The sequence below is a fragment of the Oppia nitens genome, unplaced genomic scaffold, assembly GCF_028296485.1.
Source record: "Oppia nitens isolate AA-2021 unplaced genomic scaffold, nextdenovo-longstitch-racon4-pilon3 scaffold1_pilon_pilon_pilon, whole genome shotgun sequence".
Lineage (NCBI taxonomy): Eukaryota > Metazoa > Arthropoda > Arachnida > Sarcoptiformes > Oppiidae > Oppia > Oppia nitens.
The window spans coordinates 1,037,791-1,064,724 of record NW_026533199.1 but is presented as its reverse complement, the minus strand read 5'-3'; the positions used below and the strand labels follow the sequence as shown (position 1 = coordinate 1,064,724).

The window sequence follows — 26,934 nt, the reverse complement described above, 5'->3', positions numbered from 1 at the left end:
AGAGAAAGAGAGACGACAAATATATATATATATATAAATATATCAACAAAAAACAACATTTAATTTTATTATTACCTATTATAACAACAACATTACTACTATTAATACTACTAATAATAAATTTTAATAATAATTATTATTAATAAAAATAATAATAATAATAATAAATTAGATAAATGTTTTACAAAATGCCGCCATTATTTCGGGACTCGACTTCATGTAATCTATTACCGGATAATACTAGAGAAAAATGTTGCGAATCGTGCGATAATAATACAACTACCGATCCCGACAACAACACCGACACCACCACCATTGCCCCCATAAGCCGAGTCAAATGTGTATTGGTTGGGGACGGGGCTATTGGCAAGACCTCTCTCATTGTCAGCTATACTACCAATGGATATCCCGCTGAGTACGTGCCCACAGCTTTTGACAACTACTCAGGTAATCAACAAACAAACATAACATACAAAAACATAAAATATAACATTTAAAAAAAATAAAGTTTTCAAAATGTAATTTCAGAAAAAAAGTCTTATACTAAAAGAAAGTAGTTTAAAAAAAATAATTTTTTCGTTCAAATATATATAAAGTTTAAAAAAACAAATTCAAACATTAAAAAAGCACTTTTTTTCTCTCTCTCTCTAAGAAAACAAAATTTATTTTACTATTCAGCGTAAAAAAGTCAGTATTTATATCAGTTATACTGTATTTACAGTATATGTATATCAATGGTATGATAGCCAATGAAAATAAAATTAAAGGATAAAAAAAATTATTATTAGTATTAGTATTATTATTATTACTGTTAGGGGATTATACTAATAAAAATTTACATTTTTTAAACTTAAAAATACTTTTTTTCTTTATACATATAAGAAGGCGGTCAATCGATCTTGAGCGGCGTATTTTTTGAATAACTTTTAAACGGTTAGAGATAATTTAATTCTGTAAAATACATTTAAGAATATCATATCGACCACACTTAATATACACGAAATCACAAAACTAGGATGACCAGATATACAAAATATCGGGACAAACGTAAGACACTATGCTACAGGTCAAACTACAACAGACTAATTTTTTATGACAATGTAAATTTGTAGTCAGTTTAATATAAAAAAAGAATCATCAAAATCGGATTGGTATTTTATTTTTATACCTTGTTAAATTTGTCATAAATCACATTGTATAAAATTGTCTAAAATAAAATTGACGTTATTTGTAAATATTATATACTTATTAAATGAAGATTTTCATGTAATCACTAAATCTAAAAATAAAATTTTAATATGTCGACTAGTTTTCGAAATAATCGACTCAATATAAATTATAATATCAAATTACAATAGTGTGATTTATATTGAAAGTATTATTTCGATAGTCGACATAATAAAATTTTGTTTTTAGAAATAATAATATAATTGAAAATTTAATCTTCTAAATATATAATAGTCATAAATAAGGTCAATTTTATTTTAGACAATTTTATACAATGTGATTTATGACAAATTGAACAAGGTATAAAAATAAAAGTACCAATCCGATTTTGATGATTCTTTTTTATATTAAACTATTATTTCTTGACTACAAATTTACATTGTCATAATAAATTAGTCTGTTGTAGTTTGACCTGTAGCATAGTGTCTTGCGTTGGTCCCGATATTTTGTATATCTGGTCATCCTAGTTTTGTGATTTCGTATATATTAAGTGTGGTCGATATGATATTCTTAAATGTATTTTACAGAAATAAATTATCTCTAACTGTTTAAAAGTTATTCAAAAAATACGCCGCTCAAGATCGATTGACCGCCTTCTTATTTATTTGTTTTAATGAATTATTCATCAAATGTGTTCAAAAATAAACACTAAGAAAAACTTATTATTATTATTATTATTATTATTATAAAATTGCTTACTTATAATATATATATAATAATAAACTAATAAATTTATGCAAATTATATAATGTGATGGATCTATAAAAATAATCACTTTTATTTTAATTAAAATATCAAATATTTTTTTTATAAAAAAAAAATTGTATAAATCAGTCGTATTTGTTTTCTAATTATTTTTATTATTATTATTAGATTTATTATTAAATGAAATTTAATTATTATTTTTTTAAATTGTCAATTAAAACCATAAGAAAAGCATTGAACGGAAAAATTTGAGTTTTTTTTGTTAATAAATAAAATAAAAGGGATTATAATTTTTAATTGAAGGTTAGAAACAAAATTAACAAAAAAAATATTATTATTATTATTATTACTATTATTACTGTAATTAGGATCTATTAAAAACATTAAAACTAAATGTTGATAATAATAATATTATTATTATCAAGAATATTATTATTATTATTACTATTATAATAATAGTTTATATATCCATATTATATTTTTTATTACTCAATTTGATACAAATTTAGATATTTTATTATTATTTTTTTATTATACAAAAAAAAACAAAAATTCTAAGCTAATAAAAATCAAATTAATTTTTGTAAGGATTACATTACACACACACACACACACACACACATTGTAAYTAAATTATTATATGTTTAAAAAAAACTTTTTATGATATTAAAAAACTTGTATATTAAAAACAATAATAATAATAATATTTTTATCTAATTTTTTGTTTGTTTTTTTGTTTGTTTCATCACATTATATATAAATGTAACGTCAATCTCATCTCTCATCTCTACTACCTTTATGTGACATCTCATGTGATTTTTATTTTATTTTCTTTGTGATGGATATCTCCAATCTCTATCTCATCCAAAACCCCTAACCTAACTGTCCCCAGTGGTGGTTACCATAGATAACAAGCCATGTCAGCTACAATTATGCGATACAGCGGGACAGGTATGTGAACATATACTAGATATTTAATATACAATATATTTATGTTTTTATTATTATTTGATGTTGTCTTTATATATATACATGTATATACTATAACACACACACACACACACACACACACACACACACACACACACACACACACACACACACACACACACACACACACACACACACACACACACACACACCACACACACAYACATACACACCATAAAACATTATTTGACATTTAATTAACATTATATATTTAAACATACAATAAACTTTTGGCATATGTTTGTGTCTCTCATATGTTTTTTATTAGTTTTTATTTATTTTTTTTTCTCTCTCTCTCAGAAACTTATGTTTTTTATTTTATATCATTTTTTTAAGTATTTTTTAAAATTTATTTATTTGCTATGTTTGTTGGTTTGTATTTGAAAATGTTTAGTATACTACTATTCAAAATGAAATTTTATATGAAAATTATTTTTGTTGTTATTTTTTTCAACAAAAAAAATAACTAATAATTTTTTTTTTGGTGCAAATTGTTTTACAAATGATTATTTAAGTGCCAACACACACAAAAAAATCCCTAAGCACTTGTCTCGGGTGTCTCTATATATGTAWGGGTTGGTTAGGTTGTTGTTAGTGGTGTTGTTGGTTATTATCAATACATATATATATATATATATATATATTGTTGTCAATCTGTATGACTATCTACAGGAATATACATATTATTATTATTATTATTATTATTATGTACTGTATTAATGAATCCACTAAATGATGCGGTAATTCATCTATCAATGGGCGCATCACTTCCTATATATAACCGTTATATACACAGTATATACTGTATGTATTTGAATACATAGTTTATATGAGAGAGAAAAAATTGTTTTCATATTATTATTATTTTTTATAAAAAAAATAACAAAAAAATCAAAAAAAATAATTTTTTTTTGGAAATAGTTTTTAGCGACTATGTGTGTGTATGTGTATGTGATTATTAAAGTTGTTATAAAATAATTTGTATGAACATTAGAGCCAGTTTGTATTTTTTTTTATAGTTTCTATGGGAAATCAACAAGCAACAAATTTATTTTTATTTAAAAAAAATATATATATATATATAAATAATAATAATAATAATAATACAATSTAGTTTGTGAATAAATAACAACAACAAAATTAATAATAATTTTTGTCATAAAACTTATTGTTTTTGTTTTCCCCCTAACTATTGCTGTAAATCTAATGTTTTATATATATATATATATAAATATAATACAAGTATTTATTATTATTTAATATATAGTTGTATTTTATGAGAGATTTTCCCGATTTTATCTTTTGAAACAATCTTTTATTTTTTAATTTTATTTATCATTATTTAGTATTATTTTGTTTGTTTTTGTTTTTTGTTGTTATTGAAGAAAAGCTTATTATATATCAATAAATGTTCAAAAAAAAAAATACAAAYAAAAATAATAACGTTTTTTCCCCGAAAAAGCCATTTAACTAACATATAATCGGTTAAACCAAATATTAAATCACTAATTATTATATTATTATTATTTTAAATATAACTTTTTTTTTAAAATACAAAATATTTTTTAATGATAGCATTTTGTAAAGAGTACACAATTTTTGGGTATCAAAACATGATATCATTACGGAAAATATAAAACTATTTAATTATTTTGTTATTATTATTTTTTTGTTGTTATTAACAATTATTAAATGATAGCAAATATTTCAATTGATTATTTTTACTGTATTTAACAATAAATATAGGAAATAATATATATATATATATATGATATATAATAAACCAGAAGTTCAAAATGAGATTTTTTTTATTATTATTTTATTTTATTTTTTTAAACAATTAAATTTATTTCCATATTTCCAATAGAAAAATAAATGAGAAAAAACATTATATACAGGTATATTACAGTATATATATAAAGTATAAATACAAAAAATATTATTTTTATTAATTAAAATCACTTGAATTATATACAAGCCATTTGAATGAACAATAAAAACAATATAATCATTATAAATGATGTTATTTTACCGACAATATCATCAATATATATATATATATATATATATATATATATATAATAATAATAATAATAATAATAATAAAATGATGATAATAGTAAAATAGATTAATATATATACTGTATATATATATATATATTTAGTATATCTATAAAAACATATAATATTAGGAATATTAGCTGTTATTATACTATTTTAAAATGTATTAAAGACTATAAAATATATATATTATAAATAATATAATGATAAAAATATTATATTTTTTAGTTATTTTATTTTGAAAAACATGATTATTTTTCAAAATAAGATGACTCTCACAAAAATAAAATAATAATAAACCATTAAAATGAATAAAACATGATTTTGTTGTTATTTTTCCGCGTAATGTATCTCCAAATTGAATATATATATACTGTATATATATACTAATATATATATATATTGAATACTGTATTTAGTAATATATATGCTATTATTTGATAAGCATTTTTCTCTCTCTATCTCAAAGATATAAACTTTTTATTTTTATATATTTTTTTGGTTTTAAATGGTGTCCTCAGGTGTACAGGTATTACCCCAAAAGTACAGTACTGACTGAGTGTTTCCTCTATTAAATAAAAATAAACAATTTTATAAATTTTTTAAATTAAAAAAATGTTGTTATTTTATTACTATTAAAACACACACACAAACATTACAGATACAGTACATGTGCTGTACTTTAAATATATTTTAAAAATTTTATAAATATATGTGTGATAGACATAACCTTACTGTTTGGTGTGTGTGTGTGTTGCATATGTTAGATATTATCTTCACAACCACACACACACACACACACACACACATACATACACAAAATTTTTGGCAAAATATATATTTTAAAATGTSAATAAATAAAAATAATTTTGTCTGCAAAAACTTAATGGTTATTTAGGAGAGAGAGAGAGAGAGAGAGAGAGAGAGAGATAGCAAAAAAAAATTATTATCCAAAAAATGTGTGTTTACTTTATATAAGTTTATATACATTTTGAAAATTACATTTTACATTAATATGACAGTCAGTCGTCAATGAGATGCAAACACATATTTTTTGGTTAGTATTTAATGGTATTTAGTTAAAAAAYAGTGTCTCTCTCTCTCTCTCTAATGGTATGTTTATTTCTCTCTCTCTCTCTCTCTCTCTCTCTCTCTCTCTCTCTCTCTCTCTCTCTCTCTATCCCGACATATGCCATATGGGATGGGGTAGGGATGGTATTCAATGGTGGTGTTGTCAATATGCACTRTGTATAGTATAATATAATAAGCATTGCATACCATTGCATACCATTGCATACCTGTGCGTGAGTGAGAGGAAAGGACAGATTGTATGTATGTCCACACAATAATATAGTAATATAAAAATTTATTTTTTCACCAAATGTCACATACCATAAGCAATAGTCACCACTTATATGAATATTTTATATAATAATATCACAACCATTAGTATAGTAGGAGTTCCCTATTTATATCCCCTCTCCCCTCTCTTTATATATATATATATATATATATATATATATAGCTTAAGTCTCTCTCTCTCTCTCTCTCTCTCGAAAAATTCATAGTACTGTATATAATGTAAATATATAAGATATGATACAAATTTTAAAAATAACTTTTTTTTAATAAATAAATAACTTATTTTCTATAAGAAAAAAAAGTTTAATTATTTATTTATATATATACTGTAAAGTCGTCTCCCAATTGATTAATGACTAGCAATTTGTGTCTATGATTTTTTTTTTTGATGAATAAACAAAAATTTTATTTATTTATTTTGTATTTTTGTTTTATAATTAAAAAAAATTACAGATTTTGTTGTTGTTGTTTTTTAGTCAGTCCATAAAAATTGGTCTCAATTAAAAAAAATTTAAATAAAAATTATTGATTTCAATCTAAAGCTCAAAAATAAATAAATATTWATTTTTWAAAAAAATTGCTGGGTTAATTAATTAATTTTTAAACAATTAATTACAAGTTTGTTTGATTGATTTTTTTGTTATAAAAATARTTTAATTTGTTGTTATTGTTGATTAAATATTTGACTAAATTTTTATTATTTATTAATTTTTTTCTTATTAAACGTCATATGATTGACTTAATTGTTATATTTTCTATATATATATTTAATTATATTTCAATTATTTATAAAAATTACGAGTTTACTTACAGAGAAAATAAAATTTTAATTTATAATAACAACAACAAAATTATCATTACATTAAAATATATTTTTATAATATATGTTTCAAATTGCAAATACAGTACAGTATATATCATCTATAATAATGGGTAGCAATAGTTAATATTACAGGTATTGCAAAAAAAACAGTTATATATTAACATTAAATATCATATATAGATATATATATATATATACTATAATTAATATGTGGGGAAAATAAATGATAATTTATTGTACATTAATGTTAATGAAAAATTATTATATTATTTTGTTATTGTTGCTAAATTTAGATCTCATTGTATAAATATTTGCTGTATTATAATAAAACATTAATATAAACATTAAATTATTATATGGTTAGACATGTTATCATTATTATCATCATTTTTAAGGCTAAAAAAATTAAGCTAAAAATTATCAACTTATTAATAATAATACAATAATTTAGTTACAGTATATTTTAGTTAGTTAGTTAATAATTATTAAAAAAAATATATTTTTTTTATTTATTATTAATTTGTTTTTAATGTTCAATAAATCAGTTGTTTTTCGTATTATATCTGATTTTTAAATTTTTTTAATTACAGTACAAAATACAGGTATAAATAAAATAAAAACATATAACTATAATTCAATTAGCATATAATGAAAAACTTGTTTTTTACTATTTAAATAATAATATTTTTTAATTGGAAACATAAAAGTGTTTTTTTAGTAAATTTAACAATATTATCATATAATAAAAAAAAAAGATAATATTGTAATTAATAATTGAATAATTTAGTTTAATTAGTCTCAAACATTATTATTATTACGATATTATTATTAAAAATGTATAATACAGTAATTAATGCAAATAAATAAAAAAAATAAATAAGAAAACTGTTATTTTATGGCAAAATTATAATAATTAAACAATAAAATACATTAAATATTTGTGTATATATATCTTAGCTTATAGATAGTGACTAATATATATTTATAATTTTAATTAAAAAATAAATTAAATTAAAATTAAACAGATATGCTTATATATATATATATATCGTTTATTATATATATATATATATATATATTGATAAATTTGAAAAACACATACATATTCAACACATAAACAAAAAAGGGAAATTGTAAATCTTTTAACACATACGAAAAAAAATCAAATAAAAAAATTTATTATTTAATTTTATTAAGGTATGATATGATTTTAATTTAATGACACTTTAGTCACAGTTATATATCCCACACTAATTTATTATTATTATTATTATTATATGTGTCTATGATTTTTTTTAACAAAATTGTTACAATCAGTTTTATTTCAATTACTATTAAATATATATAATAATACTATAGTTGTGTTTTGCAATCCTGTTTGAAACCCACTTGAATTAAATTTGAAAATAAAATATTTTTCAAAAAATAAATTGAGTTTAATTGAAAATTTTCTAGTCTTGTAATTGATGGCCTTAAATGTCGTTTTGTATTTAATTTTTTTTTAAATTTATTATTTGTTTATTATATATATATTTTATTATAAGTTTGTTGACTAAAGTAGGAGTCACTTGTTGTTATACATACACATATATGTGGCGGTCGCCTACTTTTTACACGACATTTATTTTATAACATATTTACATTACATTTACAAAAAACATTGCAAACATTAAAATTAAACGTTTTTAATGATAAATTATATAAATTAGATTTTAAAAAAAAATAATATTTTAAACCCTTATTTGAATATATTATATTAAATGTTGAATATATTTGTTTTGTAATCTGAAAAAATTATTATTATTATTATTATTATTATTATTCATATATACATTAAAAAATGCTTAATAAAAGTTTAAATTATAATTATAATAACTATACACACACACAAAAAAGTTTTACATTTATAATTTTTAAGCAATTAAATATTAATATAAATTTTTCATGTTACATAATATTAAAATAAAAATTATTATTATTATTATTATTTTACTTTATATAATTTTGTTTGTATTATAAAACAAATTAATCAATTTATTGCTACCGTATATAATATACTGTATATATATATATATTTTAGCTATGGTTGTAAAAATATTTAAATTTTTTTTAAATAAGCCATAAAGTCATATATTAAGCAAACAATTTTAAACAACTAAAAAAATTAGTTATATAAAACAGCATTTATATATATATATATTATATTATATATTCATATATATATACTGTATATATATATATAGGTTGGGACAACTTGCCAAAAAAAATTATTTTTTTATTGTTTATTGTCTTAAATAAAAAAAAATATTGTTATATTAGAGATTCAGTTTTAAGCAAACTAATAAAAACTAAATAAATAATAAAAGTTTATTTTTAACAATTCACAGCAACAATGTTTTAGTTGGCTATAAATTATATATATAAATAAATAAATGAAAATAAAAGACAAATGATATATAAAATTATAATTAGACTCAACTAACAACACAAAAAAAATAAAATAACGTTTTATTAATATTTTTATAAAATATAAACTGATGTCTGCAATCAATGCCAAAAAAACTTCAGTCAAAACTTTTAGTTTGAGTATTGTTTTTGTTTTATTAATWTATTTTTTGAAGTTATTTTTTTGAAAAAATAAAATCATTTAGTATTTATAGAGTTTTACAAATCATTAATATATAAACAAAAATTTCTAACATTAATTTCTACAATGACATCAAATTCAATTGAATCAATAATATATATATATAATAAATATTTTAAATTTAAATAATTTACATTGCTAGTTTTTCCTAGTAAATTTCAAATTTAAATAAATTAAAAATATTTATTTTAGAAATATATATATATATTATATTATTAAAAAAAAAATTTAACAAAAAATTTAGTGTTTATGTAATAAATTAAAACAAAATTTTAGTTTAAGATATATATATAATATTCAACAAAATTAATGATCTTTTAAATTTAAAAATAAATTATTATTATTATTAATATTTGGGTGAAAGTGTTTTTTTTGTTGTGGATAACTATTATTGGCTCAAAATCAGTCAATTACAGTATATATACAATATATTATTACTATATTATTATAATAGTAGCTATATTTAAATTGAAATATATTATTAATATGTATAGTATACTGTAATACACACACACACACATACCGTCATTGAGCTCCGGGAGAGACATCCCATTACCAAAAATCAGGTCTACTAATTCATATATATATATATATATATATATATATATATATATATATAGTATGAAAACAATGAGTGTAAGTATCGGTCAATAAGTTTTTTTTTGAATGGCTTTAAGGCATAGACATCGTGAGAGAAAATAGACCCCAAAAAAAGTGTTTGTAAAGACTAAACCAATTTTCTAATCTACCGGTGCTCTCATACATACATACTAGTGGTGACTAACTTAAAGTCTACTCAATAATTAGTGTATTAATAGAAAGGTAGAGAATATTATTATTATTTTTTTTTTTTGGTAGTCAGTCACTCAGTCAGTTAGTCATACAGTGATTTGAGTGCCTCATCATTAGCTCCGGGAGAGAGAGAGAGAGAGAGAGACCCTGGAGTGAGAAAATTGACGCTTATTTACTACGGACTAACCAAACACTTTAATATATGCGATGATTTATATTTGCGATAATTAGCTGTAAATATATTTAAAATACATTTTTTTGGTTTTACTCTCTCTCTCTCTCTCTCTCTCTCTCTCTCTCTCTCTCTTAATGAATAGCTTTCAACATTCATAGACATTAATAAAATTATTATACAAAAAATAAACCCAAATAAGTACATATGTGTATATAACGTTTTAGCTAATAATATTTTGGGAAATTATTATTTTTTTATTATTATATTTATTATTATTATTATCATTATTATCATACATACAGTTAGTAGGACTCATAAAAAAATAATAATAATCAAAAAACAATATTAATATTATACAGTTTACTCTGTATTATATTATATCTTCTCTCTCTATATATTAATAATAATAAATGTATATAAGTTTTAGTGTTTTTTAGTTATTTTTTTTTGAAAATATACTTTTATTTTATAGTACAAACATATTTTCTCACAATATTTTTGTTGTTGTTGTTGTGTTGATAAGTGTTTCATAATACCGGCGCTATTATAAACAACAACACAACATATAGTTAGAGGCAATAAATACAATATAATATATATATATAATACTTTACTTTAACATTTCAAATGGGTTTATAATACTATTTCAATGATTTTCATTTAGTAATGTAATAGATATATAATATATACACTCTGTATATATAAGTTATATTATAGTATAAAACAACACATTTTTCAAATACTAAATTCTTTCTCATAATTGATATAAACATTAGTTTTATTTTAAAAATAAAACATTTTTTTTAGTTGTTTTTTATTATTTGATTTGCTTAACACAAATATTTTTGCATATCATATATACATTATATAGTACATGATATATATTACATAATAAAACATTAAACAAATTGTTTTTAATAGTTTGTGTGTTAAATGTTTTTTTTATTTCGCATTATATATAATTTATATATATATTTGATAATAAAAAAAATATTATTTACCTAATTATATCATATGTAGTGTATAATAGTTAGTAATTAATCCACATATTTGTTTGGATTGAAAAAACATTGAACTTGTCTTTTTTTATTGAATATTTGAAACTATTGGCATAATTTTGTTTTTATATTGTTGTTGAAAATTTACATTTTATATATATATTGTGCATTTAATTGACAATTTTATTGCCTAATAGGCATCAAGTGTCAGATTATATAATAACAGGCATAAARTTAAAAAAAAAATTTTTACCTAAATTTTTGTTGTTAATGGGAAAAATGTGAAATTTCCTTATATTATATGCAAAATATACAGTATATATATAAAAAAAAAGTTATATACAATATTAACAGTAAAATAGGATAATTTATAATTTATTGGATAATAAAGAGACCACACCTTAGCCTTAGTAAAAACAATTATAATAATAATAATTATGAAAAGATGATGAAAATATTATATATATATATATATATATATATATATGTATACTAATTATTATAATTTTTGTTGTTGTATATATATAAATAAAGTTATTTTTCTCTCCAAAAAATTATTTTAAATTATGTGCCGATTAACTGCCATACGATATATAGTGTATATACGGTATTATATTATTATTATTATTATTATATAGACCATAATGGGAGTTATTAGGTCAGCTCATCTGTATATATATATATATGATATATAGTATATATATATATAGTGTATAAAATAATAAAAATTTTATTTATGAATTAATGTGTCTTCAATTTCAAAGTTGGTGTACTCGTTACGATTCATTTCAATTTATTATATAATAATAAAATGTATTTAATAATAATAATAATAATATGATAATATATAAAAAAAATTATAGTATATTATTAACAATTATATTCACAACAACAACAACAACAACAACAAAATATTTCTATTAGTTAATTGTAAATTTGCTATTATTTATTATTTTTTTAATAAAAAGAAAATATGATATTATACTAACAAAAGAGATTAAAAGGAAATTTTTGTTACCTTTTATTTGTTAGTTTAAAAAAATTTAATAATAAAAGTTTATAATTAATTATTTTTTTAGATCAAACTATACCCGCTCTCTCTCTCTCTCTCTCTCTCTCTCTCTCTCTCTCTCTCTCTCTCTCTCTCTTTAATAAAAATATCCATTTAATAAAATTTAAAAAAAATAAAAACACTTAATAAAAATATGTGTGTTATTAGTTTAATTTTTATTGATGTTTTTTTTATTATTAAGTAAATCAATCAATTGACAATCAATTGAACTGTTATATTGCTTGTTTTATTTTTTGAATAGACCTGATTGATACCTATTGTTATTTTGCTGTTTTATAGTATATGTATTGTTAATTATACAGCACTGGTAGGCTTATTATTATTATTATTTTTTGAACAGTTAGCTATCAATGGTGGAAAAATATTATTGAAATATATTACAATAGACAGTATATTTTTTGTTGTTATAATTTATTATTCATTAATAATTTTAATCTCATTTTTTACTTTTCATTTGATATGAATATTTAATAGATATTTAAATTTATTTATAATTATAACTATTAATATATATATAYTCTATTAGCGTTGCTATTTTGTTTGTATATATATATTATAATTACATTTTATTGAATAAGTTTTAATTAGTTTTATTTTTTTTGACAAAATATAATAAATAAAAAAAATTAGCCAATTATTCAGTCATTGACTTAATAATATGTATTTAATTGAATGCATATAAATTAAATATTATCAAAATATATATTTTTTTAATAATTAAATATTCATAATAAATTATACKGTATATATATATATAAGTTATAATAATAATAATAATAATAATACTGTATTAAATACAGTTAAATTTACATTTAATTTGTTTATGCAATTTATTTTGATACATTAATAGGATTTATGGGTATCAATAAATTTTATATTATCTTATATTATATATATATATATAATCTAAATATAATATTATAATAATAAATGTAGTTCACATTAATTGTTAATTTTCGGACATAGTTTTTATAATGTATAAAAATAAATTAATAATATTTTTAATAATAATATAATGAAAAGCATATTACAGGTGCTAACAAATATTAGCTAATTTTTATAAAAATAATAATAATAATTATATATTATTATTAATTTTATGTGTGCTCTTTCACTCATTGATATGTTAATAATAATAATCTGTTTTTTATAAGGAAATTATTTTAATGAAAATCATGAAAATCTAATTAAAAATTATTATTTTTTTTAATTATATATATATTATTATTATAATATCATGCGTTAACTTCAAGTTTTTTTTAATTATTATTATTATCTCTCACTTGATTTTTATCGATTTTATATTAAAAAAATATTATTTTTTTCAAAAAAAAATTCTTATATATTTAGAGATAAAATAACATTATATATGATGTGAAATATGAGTTAGTTTTTTGAAACTATTGAAATCTTATGATTTGTATAATAGATATATAATTAAAAAATAAAATAAAATTATAATTTAATATAAACAGTAAAAATTAGTTATTAGTAGTTATGAAGACTAATTATTTTGTTATTTTAGAAACAAAAAAATATATTATTATTAATGTGAGAAAATTTTAGATAAAATTATTAATAATTTAATTTTTTATAAAAAAGATAAATACAAATATTTAGTGCAAATTATAATTTCATTCATTTATAATTTTATTGATAATTTTTTTTAGCCACAAATACTGTATATAACTATTAAGATAACTATTTGTTATTTTTTTAAAAAATTAATTAATTAGTATAACTGATTCACACACACACATTGAAACTAATTTTTTTTTTGAAAATATTTTTGTTGGAAAAATCAATGTTTAGATATTATATTACACACACAAATACAAAATTTTTATATATATATATATATATATCTTATCTTTTATTCAACAATTTTCATTGAAAGTCATGGCAAATTAATGTCACAATTATTATATTAATATAATTTAATGATGGGATCAAAATGTAATAATATAATCTAATAATTTTATTGAAATATTTAGTCAGARAGAGAGAAGAGAGAGAGAGAGAGAGAGAGAGAGAGAGAGAGAGAGAGAGAGARAGAGAGAGAGAGAGAGAGAGAGAGAGAGAGAGAGAGAGAGCTAATACATACATACAATAATATACATAATATATCAGATATATGATTGATGTCTAATGTTTTTCATATATATATATATACATAATCGTGTGCATCAAAAAAAAAACACTGTATATAATTCAATATACGATAAATACAACAATATATTTGTTATAAATATATACTAATATAACAAAATTATCCGGATATATATGATATAATATCAATATTGATGATGAGGGGCAACATTATTATCATTATTATTAAATTAAACATTTATTTGGCTGACGTGTTTGGCGTTATAATAATAATCAACAACAAAAAAAATAGTTTTTATATCTAATAAATATTTTATTTAAAAAAAAACTTTATACTATACTTTTTTTTTTGTTGGTAATATTATTACGAGTGTATAATTTATAGATTTAAATTTAATTATCTATAATATCATAGTGCGCTTAACATAATAATAATGATAATCATAATACTATTCAATTTATATTATTTTCATATTAAAATTTTATTTGAAAAAGTTTTTTAAATTATTTAAAGTTTAGTGTAAAGTTATAAATAAGGCTAAAAATACACTGTATTTAAATATATATATATATATATGAATATGTAATAATACACTGTATATATAATTGAAACAAAAAAAAATAAATTTTAAATTGCACAAATTTTTTTGGGGGGGTTATTTAATATGATATTATTAAAATTTTATTATTTTTTTATTATTTTCATAACCCATGTAAATACTCAAAAAATAATTTTGGATATTAATTAGAAAAAATAAATAAATAAAATAAATAAACTTTAAAAAATTGAAATACAATATACTGTAAAATTTATATATGTTAAATAATAAAATAAATAATTGATTACTTAACTAGAACAATGCATCTATATATATACAGTATATTGGAAAAATAATAATAAATAATTGCCACAAAATTTTGTGGTCACCTGTATATATATATATAGTGTACACAAAAAAATAAATAAAATATCGGTAATTGTAGACCCGATTGGCCTCAAAAAGCTTATATATAGTTAGTCACGAGGCTATTAACTGGTCAGAGATTTTAAAAATGTATTATTTAAGTAGTAGTCATATATATATATATATATATAATACTGTACTGTATATATCATACTATATAACTCATCAGATTTTTGCTTAATAAGCGCATATAATTGAAATATAATAATTGCCTGCACCTGCACCTAAAAGCACACACACACATACAAACTCAAACATACCACTCCATCCAATTATGGTCAGACCCCATTAGTGTACAGTACTTAATGTACCCCCAACTTTATATACAGTATATATATATATACCAATATTATTTTTAGATGTATCACTATATGTTTGTAAGTATATATATATATATATTTGAAACATATTTTTAGTTAAGTACACAAAATTTTAGTGGTGATCAGCTTTTATCGTTTGATAACTAAATTGTATTTTATTAACCTTATGGCTAATGTAATCGACAACAAAACAATAATATAGTATATAATACTATAATAGCATCAATAAACCCGAAAATTCAGCAGAAAAAATGTTATCATTACTTATATATATTTTTGTTGTTGTGTACACTGAATATCATTTGGTCATTATTTTTTTTTGGTTGAGAGTATCAATAATATACTACTACTAGTAGTAGTATATGATAACTAATACAAGTTATATAAGTTAATATACAGTATATGGATAATACACACACACACATATATATACACACACACACACACACACACACACACACACACACACACACACACACACACACACACACACACACACACACACACACACACACACACACACACAGTGTGTATCATAAATGCATTGTCATCAACACTATTGCTTTTACAAGTTAGGCGTTTATGTTTGTGTATGTATTATATAATGCATTAAATCCATTATATTATTGTATTATTATTACTATATTGTATTGTATATGATATCCACTGTCAATGTGTTTTTACATGTAGTGCTTAACAAATCAATTCTCATTTATAATATTATTGTTATATTATATTGCTTTCAATACATTAATTTCATGTCAAGTCATTTCATGTAATAAACTAATCCATAACTAGTATTATAATAGTATGAGTGTAGTATATGACTGCAAAAAAAACATAAATATTTACTGTATAGTATTTATATTATTGTTGTAAATATATTTAAATACTGTTATATACAGTATATATATACTAAATATTATAAAGTTTAATTATAACAACAACAGTAACAAAATAAAAAAAAAGTTATTTATGACATAATATAATATATTTATATTTTGATTTATATACCGGTATTATATATAGATATACCCTTACATATTGTAGATATTTTTTTAAATACCGTATTTCTAATAGCATACACATTAGAAAGTTATAAATTAAAATTTTTATTATTTTTTTGTCTAACAAATAAAATATTATAAATTTGAATTTATATATATACTGTATATACAGGTATATTCAAACTTTTATTTAAACTATACAAAAATGAAGTTTAAATTAAATATTCAGCAAAATAAATTTAAATATATAATAATAATAATATAAACGCATAAAATAATTGTATATTTCAAATAAATAAATGTTTCAATAATAATAATAATAATAATAATAACAAAATCCTTACAGTTATAGCCAAATAATAATAATAATAATAATAATAATAATGTGAATAATAAAAGGCATTTTTGAAAAGCTAATATAAAATGATAGGCTTATATAGTATACATTGTATGAGTCATATATATATATATATATATATATATAAGACTACTTTATAGCCTCTTTTTCAAATCATAAATACAATACAAATCCTCAAATAAATACTAAATCAATTGCTTTAAGAAAATTAAGTTCATTGACATCCCGGGGCTGTCGACCACCACAACCACCAACACTACCGACTGATCAGACATTACCCCCTTTTTTCTCATCCAATATCTCTTCCAATAAGTTATCCATAAGAGAAAAATTAAATTTAAAAAAAAATTATACAATCAATTGTAGTCAACAACAATAAAAAAAAGCAAAAGTTTCGTTGTTTGTTTGCTTAAACTGTATTCATCAACAAAAAAAATGTTTGTTTTAATATTTAAATAATAATTTAATAATAATTTTTGTCAAATAAAAAAACATTTTTTAGCTAATTTAATCCACTTGTATCCACTGTCTAATTATATTTTTGTTTAATTCAATGATAATTCAAGAAATCACATTTATTTGTATATATGTTTATTAYATATATAATATATTATACAATATACTGTAGTTTTATATTACATTATTATTATTATTATTGAGAGCTGCTATTTATGATAAAACATGTATTTTTAACAAAATGTAACCCTAAGGGCATATAAATATAAAGTTTTTATTTTGTTAGTAGTAATAGTTATTATAGATGAATGTATCCTTTAGTTTCATAAAATAAAAATTATTTTTGAAATTTTATAAACTCTTTCTCTCTCTTTCTTTCTCTTCCCTATCACTCACCTGACACTCCCCTTAAATACTGATAGGTATGAGTCATACCTTTTATCTCTAAACCCATTCAAGTGTTGTTGTTTTTTTTTTGATGGGGGGGGGTATCCAACAAATCTTGTCATTACATTGTAATTGGATATATATTAAAGGGTTTTCAAACTAAATTTTTTATAAAAATTTCGACTAATATTGTATAATAATATTTTTTCTGTTGATGTGTCCGTTTGGATGATGTCTTTGTTTTTATTTTTTTATAGCCTTATAAATAATAACCTAATAATTCAGTATTTTTTTATTACTAATATTACTTATATACCGTATATATATATATATATATATATATATATATATATATATTACTCAAGTGGTATGTGTGTGCGCTAAGTTAGGTGCCGACAAATTTAATAGTTTTATTATTATTATTATTATTACTATTTTTATTGTCTTTATAAATATTCTCTCTCTCTCTCTCTCTCTCTCTCTYTCTCTCTCTCTCTCTCTCTYTCTCTCTCTCTCTCTCTCTCTCTCTCAACAATTTGATTTTTAGGTACAAAATATAACACACTATTATTAATGGGGTTTCCTTATAATATAGATTAAATTTAAACGATAGTTAAGTAAATGTGTATTTCAATGACACATTTTATTGAATTGAATTCAATTTCAATTGGACACAATTATTATTATTATTGTTATTTCTCTGCAAAAATTATTTGTCACATCTCTTAATAATAGTAATAATAAAAATATTGCCAAATATAGTACAGTATATATATATATTGTACTGTATTTATGATATATATATAGTAATATTTTAAGAAACAATAAACATTGGACTTAAAACCCATAGCATATGTTGTCTTTAATAGAGAAAATCTGTGAGAAAATTGAGAGATTCTCTCTTTCTTTCTTTCTCTCTCTCTCTCTCTCTCTCTCTCTCTCTCTCTCTCTCTCTCTCTCTCTCTCTTCAATCTCTCTTTTTCTCAATTCCCAGTCCAACCATTGCCGGAGGGCTTTATATATACAGTATCAGGGCCAAAATACCCCCCTAAGATCGAGAAATTGGGATTTTACCCCCCCCAGACTTTGTTGAAAAAATTGTCGCTTAAAAACGAGGAGAATCTGACCCCCCCCCTAAAATTTCGGCGCCGAAGGCGCCGAAAATTTTTTTGAAATTTATAAAAATTTTAATTTTAGTTGATACTATTTTAGTAAGTGTTTTTATGTTTTTAATATTTATAAAAATCTAATTATTGATTAAAAATAGTTAAAATATATATATATATATATATATATAATCATATTACAATTTAAATATAAGTTTAAGAAGTTAATAAAACAATAAATACTTATGTTTTTATTAATAATTTTTAAATTTTAAATAAAAAATTTAAAAATATTTTCAATTTTGTACTTAATATAATTAAACTTTAACGAAATTTGAGTTAAATAAGTAGTATTCAGTCAGTATTTGTATAAAAATAAAAATATATAACAAACTATAAACATTAAGTATTGTTTAAAAAATTAATTATGTTAAAAGTTAAAAATTATTAAAATACTAAAAATAACTCATAGTGTATCATTAATGCTTTTATCAACTATTTTTAAATCTTAAATACATTATTTTATTTTTTTTGTTAAAATTTAAGTTTTTATTAATTTTAAAAAAATTTTTTTAAAAATATTTTTTGTTAAAATTTAAATTTTTGTTAATTTTTAAGTTTTTTTAGTTTTTTTTTATATTTTTGGAAATTTTACCTATTTTCCCGGGAATTTATACGGGAACTTGTGGGAATTTTATTGAATTTACATGGGAATATTCGGGAACTTAAGGAATTTTTATATATATATGCAATAAAAATATTTTTTTTGAGAATTTTGTAAATTTTACTAAAAATCCAAAACCTTGCTTAACCCTGATGCAGTATATACTGTATATATACAAACTTATTGAGTGTCTATTGTTTGCGTTTCATTGCTTTTTATATATATAAATATATTTGAATACTAATATTACTAATAGTCTATTCAAGTGTTTATATATATGTTAAGTATTTATTTATAAATCTACTGTATATATGCTTTTTGCGAAAACTAATTTAATATAACTTAAATAGTTTAATTATTATTAGACAAAATCATGCAATTTTCAACACACACACACACACACACGCATATACTGTATGTATATATATAAACAAAATTTATTACTTTATAAATTAAATTATTTACAAATTACTATTACTTTTAATAGTTTAATTAACTTAATTTTTTTAATTAAAAAAATTGATAATTTAATTTAAAGAGAAATAATAATAATAATAAAATTATTATTAACACAAAAAATAGTGGGCATATATTTAAATATATAAAGTACTGTACAAACCATTAGGGGTGGGGGTATAATATACTTGTATAATATTTGAGAGATATTTTATAATTGATATTTCATGTGCCAAAATGCAATATAATTTATATATATATATATATATATATAGTTACAGACACAGTGTATATTAATATGTATTTATTTCAAACAACAACAAAATAGTCATAAAAATCAAGATTAATATTAATAATAAAATTTAAAAAAAAATTATTGTAAAAATCCTAGGGATGACCTTTTAATGAGTGCAATGAATGTATACTTATGTCTATATCGGGGGGTTCTCTCTCTCTCAGCCCTTGAAACACATGTATACTGTAGGTATGAGACTCATACTATGAGTCCCTGGATATTATGGTGACTAAAGTGAAAGCCAGGTTTGATGCACCTGTAGCTCACAGTATTCAGGCTCCGGGTTTATGACAGACTAATGGACGACTCAAAAAAAATAAAATAAAATAAAAACATATAATACTATCCATAAAATTCTCGATTGTGTTGTTGTTATTATGTTGTTGTGTGAGAAAAAAAAGTGAAACCAAAAACTTTAGTTAACCTTTTCATTACCTCTCTCTCTCTCTCTCTCTCTCTCTCTCTCTCTCTCTCTCTCTCTCTCTCTCTCTCTCTCTCTCTCTCTCTCACTCACTAATGTCTAGTGAACTGTTAAGGAGTATAGTATTAGTAGTCTTAAAATTTTTCTTAAGCTTTTAAGACTTATGATAAAAATATATATATAAATAATAATAAAATAAATAAAAAAAAAAAATTTCAAACAATAATAGCCAACAAAAAAATCTTGTTTTTTTTTTGTTTTTATGTTTTACTCAATTTATTTTACACAAAAACATTGCGAAAACATTTTAAAAATAATCTAAATATTTATTAATAATAATTTATTTCATAAATAAAAAATTATTATCTATTATGTATTAATAATGACATACTTTATACAGTATATTAATTCCCAGGTATTTATGTTATGAATTAATATATTTTATTATTATTATTAATTTTGTGTGTGTATTATTTTGTATTTTGTTCAATCAATATCCTAAACAACTTAAAAACTATTGATAAAATATAGTAATTTTTTAGTGAGAAAAAAAACAACAACAATATGTCCATAAAAATTGTTTTTTTTTGTTTTTTCTAATTTAGTAATTAATCAAATCGTTTATTATTATCATTATTTATATATTTATTTATTAATTGTATACTATAGGAACAACAAAAAATATATCTATTATTTATTAGATAAATGTCGGCTAATATATAATATATTAATAAAAATGAATAATAAAATACAAATAAATTAAACACTACGAAAATATTTCATATATTATAATACTATTATAATTATAATAACTATTACAATAATATAGTAATAATAATAATCATTTTGTAAAGCAAATGAGGCAATTGTTGTTTAATAAAATTAAATATTTTAATAATAATAATATTGTTTTGTATGAATTGAGGAAACATCATATCTAAACATTTTTYWWATTTTAATTTTATTATTATTWTTAAAAAAAAATTAAGCATATCTACAACAACAACAAATATTTTGTTATAATAATAATAATAATAGATATTTTAACCAAATATATGTATTTATTTTTTATTTAGTATTCACATTCAACTGAATTAATGTATATTTTATTTTATTTTTTGTATTTAACATAATAACTAAATAATATTAATATTAATATTAGTATACAAGGAATGTTACAAAAAAAACAAACATAAAAAACTATTATATATTTATAATTTAATATACAATCTATTAYATTATTCACCCAAAAACTATTGTATATTAAATTTGTTGTTTGTTTTTCATAACACATTCATAACACACACACACTTATAATCATTAGATATAACACATTACATGACAACAATAATATCCGTAGCCATACATCATATATACAATATATATATAGGGATGATATGTATAAATTTATATACAATATAAATATACAACAAATGTAAAGGTATTAGACGTGTATCTATGTGTGTGTGTGTGTGTGTGCACTGGGAAACACATATACACACCATATGAGTGATGTAAATGTTTAGATAAGTCGACATCAAAAATAGCAATTTCCTGGATATTGGGGTTTTTAAATACTCTCAGTAGGGATAGGGAGGAACTGTATCACTCTTTACACAAATAGAGAGAGAGAGAGAGAGAGAGAGAGAGAGAGAGAGAGAGAGAGAGAGAGAGAGACTAACACAACTAACTCTCAATGAAAATTGATTACACTTAGCATACAATATATTTATATATATATACACAMACATAAAGTATAYGAAACAATAGCATCATTTAATAATAATTATAAAATAATAAAAATGATAATTTTTTTGTCTTATGTATTGTTGTTTTWTAAAAAAACTAATAAATTTATATTTGATTTGATTTTTTTTTAATAGGACGACTTCGACACATTGAGACCCCTGTGCTATCCGCAGACCAATGTTTTCCTCCTATGYTTCAGTGTGGTCTGTCCGACCAGTTTTCATAATATACAAGAAAAATGGTTACCCGAAATCAAACGCTACGGCAATAGTAAGCCACCCGTAATACTGGTCGGTACTCAATGCGATCTACGGCACGACGTCAAAGTGCTTATAGAGCTGGCCCAGGCCAGGGAACAGCCGGTTAGCGGTGAAATGGCCCAGAGATTGGCCAACAAAATCGGTGCCGTCAAGTATATCGAGTGCTCGGCTCTGACACAGAAAAACTTAAAGGTTTGTCTCAAATAAAACACACAAAAAAAATATTTTCAATTTTTTTGTTGTTAACTCTTTATATAAATAGTTTTTTGTATATTTGTGTTATTAATTATATATATATATATATTCTGTATATTTTTATAACATTGATATCAATGTTATTGATATATTAATATATATATATAAAATAGCACACATTTTCACTACTTTATATATATATATATATATTAAGTACAAAATAAAATCCAATACTCTTTAACCTACAAAAACTTTTAATATGTATTACACACTATATATTTGTACAATAATTATAATGTGTAAACACTTTGTTTGTGTGTTTAAATTGGCAATCAATATATCAGATATATATATATATATATTTATATAAATGCATACAACCATAAAAGCCAAATGTCAACAACAAATTTGATTTAAAAAAAAWATATATATATATATATTCAATGAATATATATTTTTTTAATAGTTAAATGCAATTTACTGTAACATTGCCAATAATAATAATAATCGTTTAAAAATATATATTTATAAATAATTAACAGTTAATAAAAATTTAGTTTTTCTATTACTACTATAGATATACTATTGATCTATATTATTATTATTATTATTATTATTAAAAAATAATTATATTTAAATTATATGCTAAATGACTATTCAATAAAATAAAATATATAGTTCAAAGATATAAAAAACACTTACTGTAGAAACAAAAACAAAAATATTAGTTTTTTTAAATATAAGGGTTATTAATAATATAAAAAAATAATATTAGTAATAATAATGATGATATATTAATATAAGTAATATATATATATTTTTGGGGGGAGGAGGGGAATCCCTGTGCTCTAATTATTTACCAACCCTTTAGGTGATGGGAATATTGCGTAAGTTTTTTTTATAAAAAAATTAATTTATTAAATTGAAATTTATCAGAAAATTAATATTAAACATACAGTTAGTTAATACTGTATTTAATGTGTATTATTTTTTGTGGTTACAAATTGATAAAATAAAGTTTAATTTTTTTTTAAAAATATTAAATACTAAATTACCGTAAGTATAAAAAATCTAGAAAATTTTCGCTCAAAAAAAATCTTAAAATAACATTAATTTTGGTGTTAATTAATTATTATTTTTTTTTGATTAATTAATTTAAATTGAAAACCTCTAAATCCATATTGAAATAAATAAATTGTTTTAGACATTTAGAGAAAAAGTTATTTATATTTTTTAAATAAAAACTAAAGTTATATTTTAAAATTAATATATTGATAATTACAGTACAGTATACCTGTATATAATATTTTCCAAAAAATGTTTGAATGAAATATAAAATATATATATATATATATATATATATTAAAYGTTATTTCCCTTCCCATAGATTTTCTCTATATTTTTATACTGTATATAATTTAAATAATATTTACGATGACTTTAATTTTGTTTTTAATATTTAAAACTCATTTATTATTTTGAAAATTATTTACAAAAAAATTAGCCATAAATATCTGTATATTTATTTATTTATAACTCTCTTTAATAAATTATTACCGGTAATCAATTTATAATTATTAACTACTATTTTTTTAAGTTAAACATTTTATTTGTTACATTTAATAAGTACATAATATGAATGACTTTTTAAAAATATAATTAATGTCATTTAATAACTGGGTTAACAAATAATAATAATAATAATAATAATAAATAAAATTAATAATAATAGTCTTAAAAATATATTTTAAACTATTTTAAACTGCTTGTGATGTCTAACAGTTAATTAATTAGTTGTTAAAAATATATATATAGTATTTAACAATAAATTTAATTACAAGTAGTTTAACAAAGTGTTACAAATCTCGTCTAAACTATAATTTACAACCTATTGTTAAACTAATAAAATTTATGTAAATTACCATAATAAAATTAAAATATTGTATTTACTGCATATATATACAAATATTTTTTTGAGATTTTTCTAAAAATAAATTTCTATTAAAAACTAAAAATTCAATTTACATACTAATTAATCACTTAACTCTTTTTAATTTTTTTTAATTATTATTGTACTCAATTCATATATAATTTACTTATTTATTAAAAAAAACAAAACTAATAATTTAATTAGTAATAACACACATAAATTAAATTATTATTAAAACCGCAATTTTATCTTAAAATAAAAAAAAAGGAAAATTAATATCTAATTTATGATAAATGTCACACATTTTTTTTAAAAAAATAAATAATAATTAATTAATTAAATAGATAAAAATTAATAATTTTATTAAACTAATTAATTAAATTAATTAATTTTCAAATATTAATATTTAGGATGTTTTTGACACATCAATACTGGCGGGCATTGAATACGAGCAACAATTGCGACAAAAAAAGTCAAAACAACAGTCAATGACAACGAAGAGCCCATCAATTCTGGTCAGTTGGGGAAAGGCTAAGAGCTTGAAGTGGCTAAAAGTTGGCGGAAGTAGTGGTGGTGATAGTGATGATGACCATCACCTGACCATCAATGGCTGTCCTAATCATGATCATCATCATCATCCACGCCATAATCATCACAATCATCATCATCAGTGTCACAGTAGTAGTAGTCATACAGATAGCGGTAGTACCTGTTGTTCGCTATCGTCGACAACAAACTCCAGTAGCTATAGTAGTAGCGATCAATCGTTGCCACCGAAACCCTATTCAGATATGGATGACATCGAGACAACAAGTGGTGGTGATGTACACAATAATGATATCAACTATCATCATCATCAGCAGCACCATCAGCACCCGTCACTTATTCATAGACAACAGGGACAGCCGTTTTATGGCCAACATTCCAATGTTATGATAGATATATCTAATAATAAAAGTCGGCTACGAAAGGGTTGGCGCAGATTTTGTTGCGGTCTCTGAGTTAGTTAGTGATGGATAGACAGATAGATAGATAGTTAGATATTAATAGATAGATAATGATGTGATCAGTCATCACCACATAATAACTGGGCTAACAATTTATATATATATATATATGATAAATTAGTAGAAATATTTATATACAGTATATATATATATATATATAATTTTATAAATAATAATATGATATTTAATAATGTATATACTGTTAAAAATAATGATAATAATTGTTGTCCATAGGAGTGGTAGTAAAAAAAAWRTTTTTTTTTAAGTAGAGTTAATACAATAGTTAATATTTACAGATAAACAGCTAATTATATTAATATTTTAGAAAAATAACATAATTTTAATAATAATATTATTATTATAAATATTATCTAAAGTAGTGTTAAATTGAGATTTT

General features: G+C 20.5%; 1 protein-coding gene across 1 annotated transcript; it reads left to right on the top strand.

Moving 5' to 3' along the window:
• Positions 1 to 182: 182 nt before the first annotated feature.
• Positions 183 to 26,618, top strand: LOC128952049 (uncharacterized). Its single transcript, XM_054297378.1, has 4 exons — positions 183 to 447; positions 2,825 to 2,883; positions 23,280 to 23,597; positions 25,941 to 26,618. The coding sequence occupies exons 1-4, from the start codon at positions 189 to 191 to the stop codon at positions 26,529 to 26,531; spliced, it is 1,227 nt and encodes a 408-aa protein (XP_054153353.1). The 5' UTR covers positions 183 to 188; the 3' UTR covers positions 26,532 to 26,618.
• Positions 26,619 to 26,934: the final 316 nt, after the last annotated feature.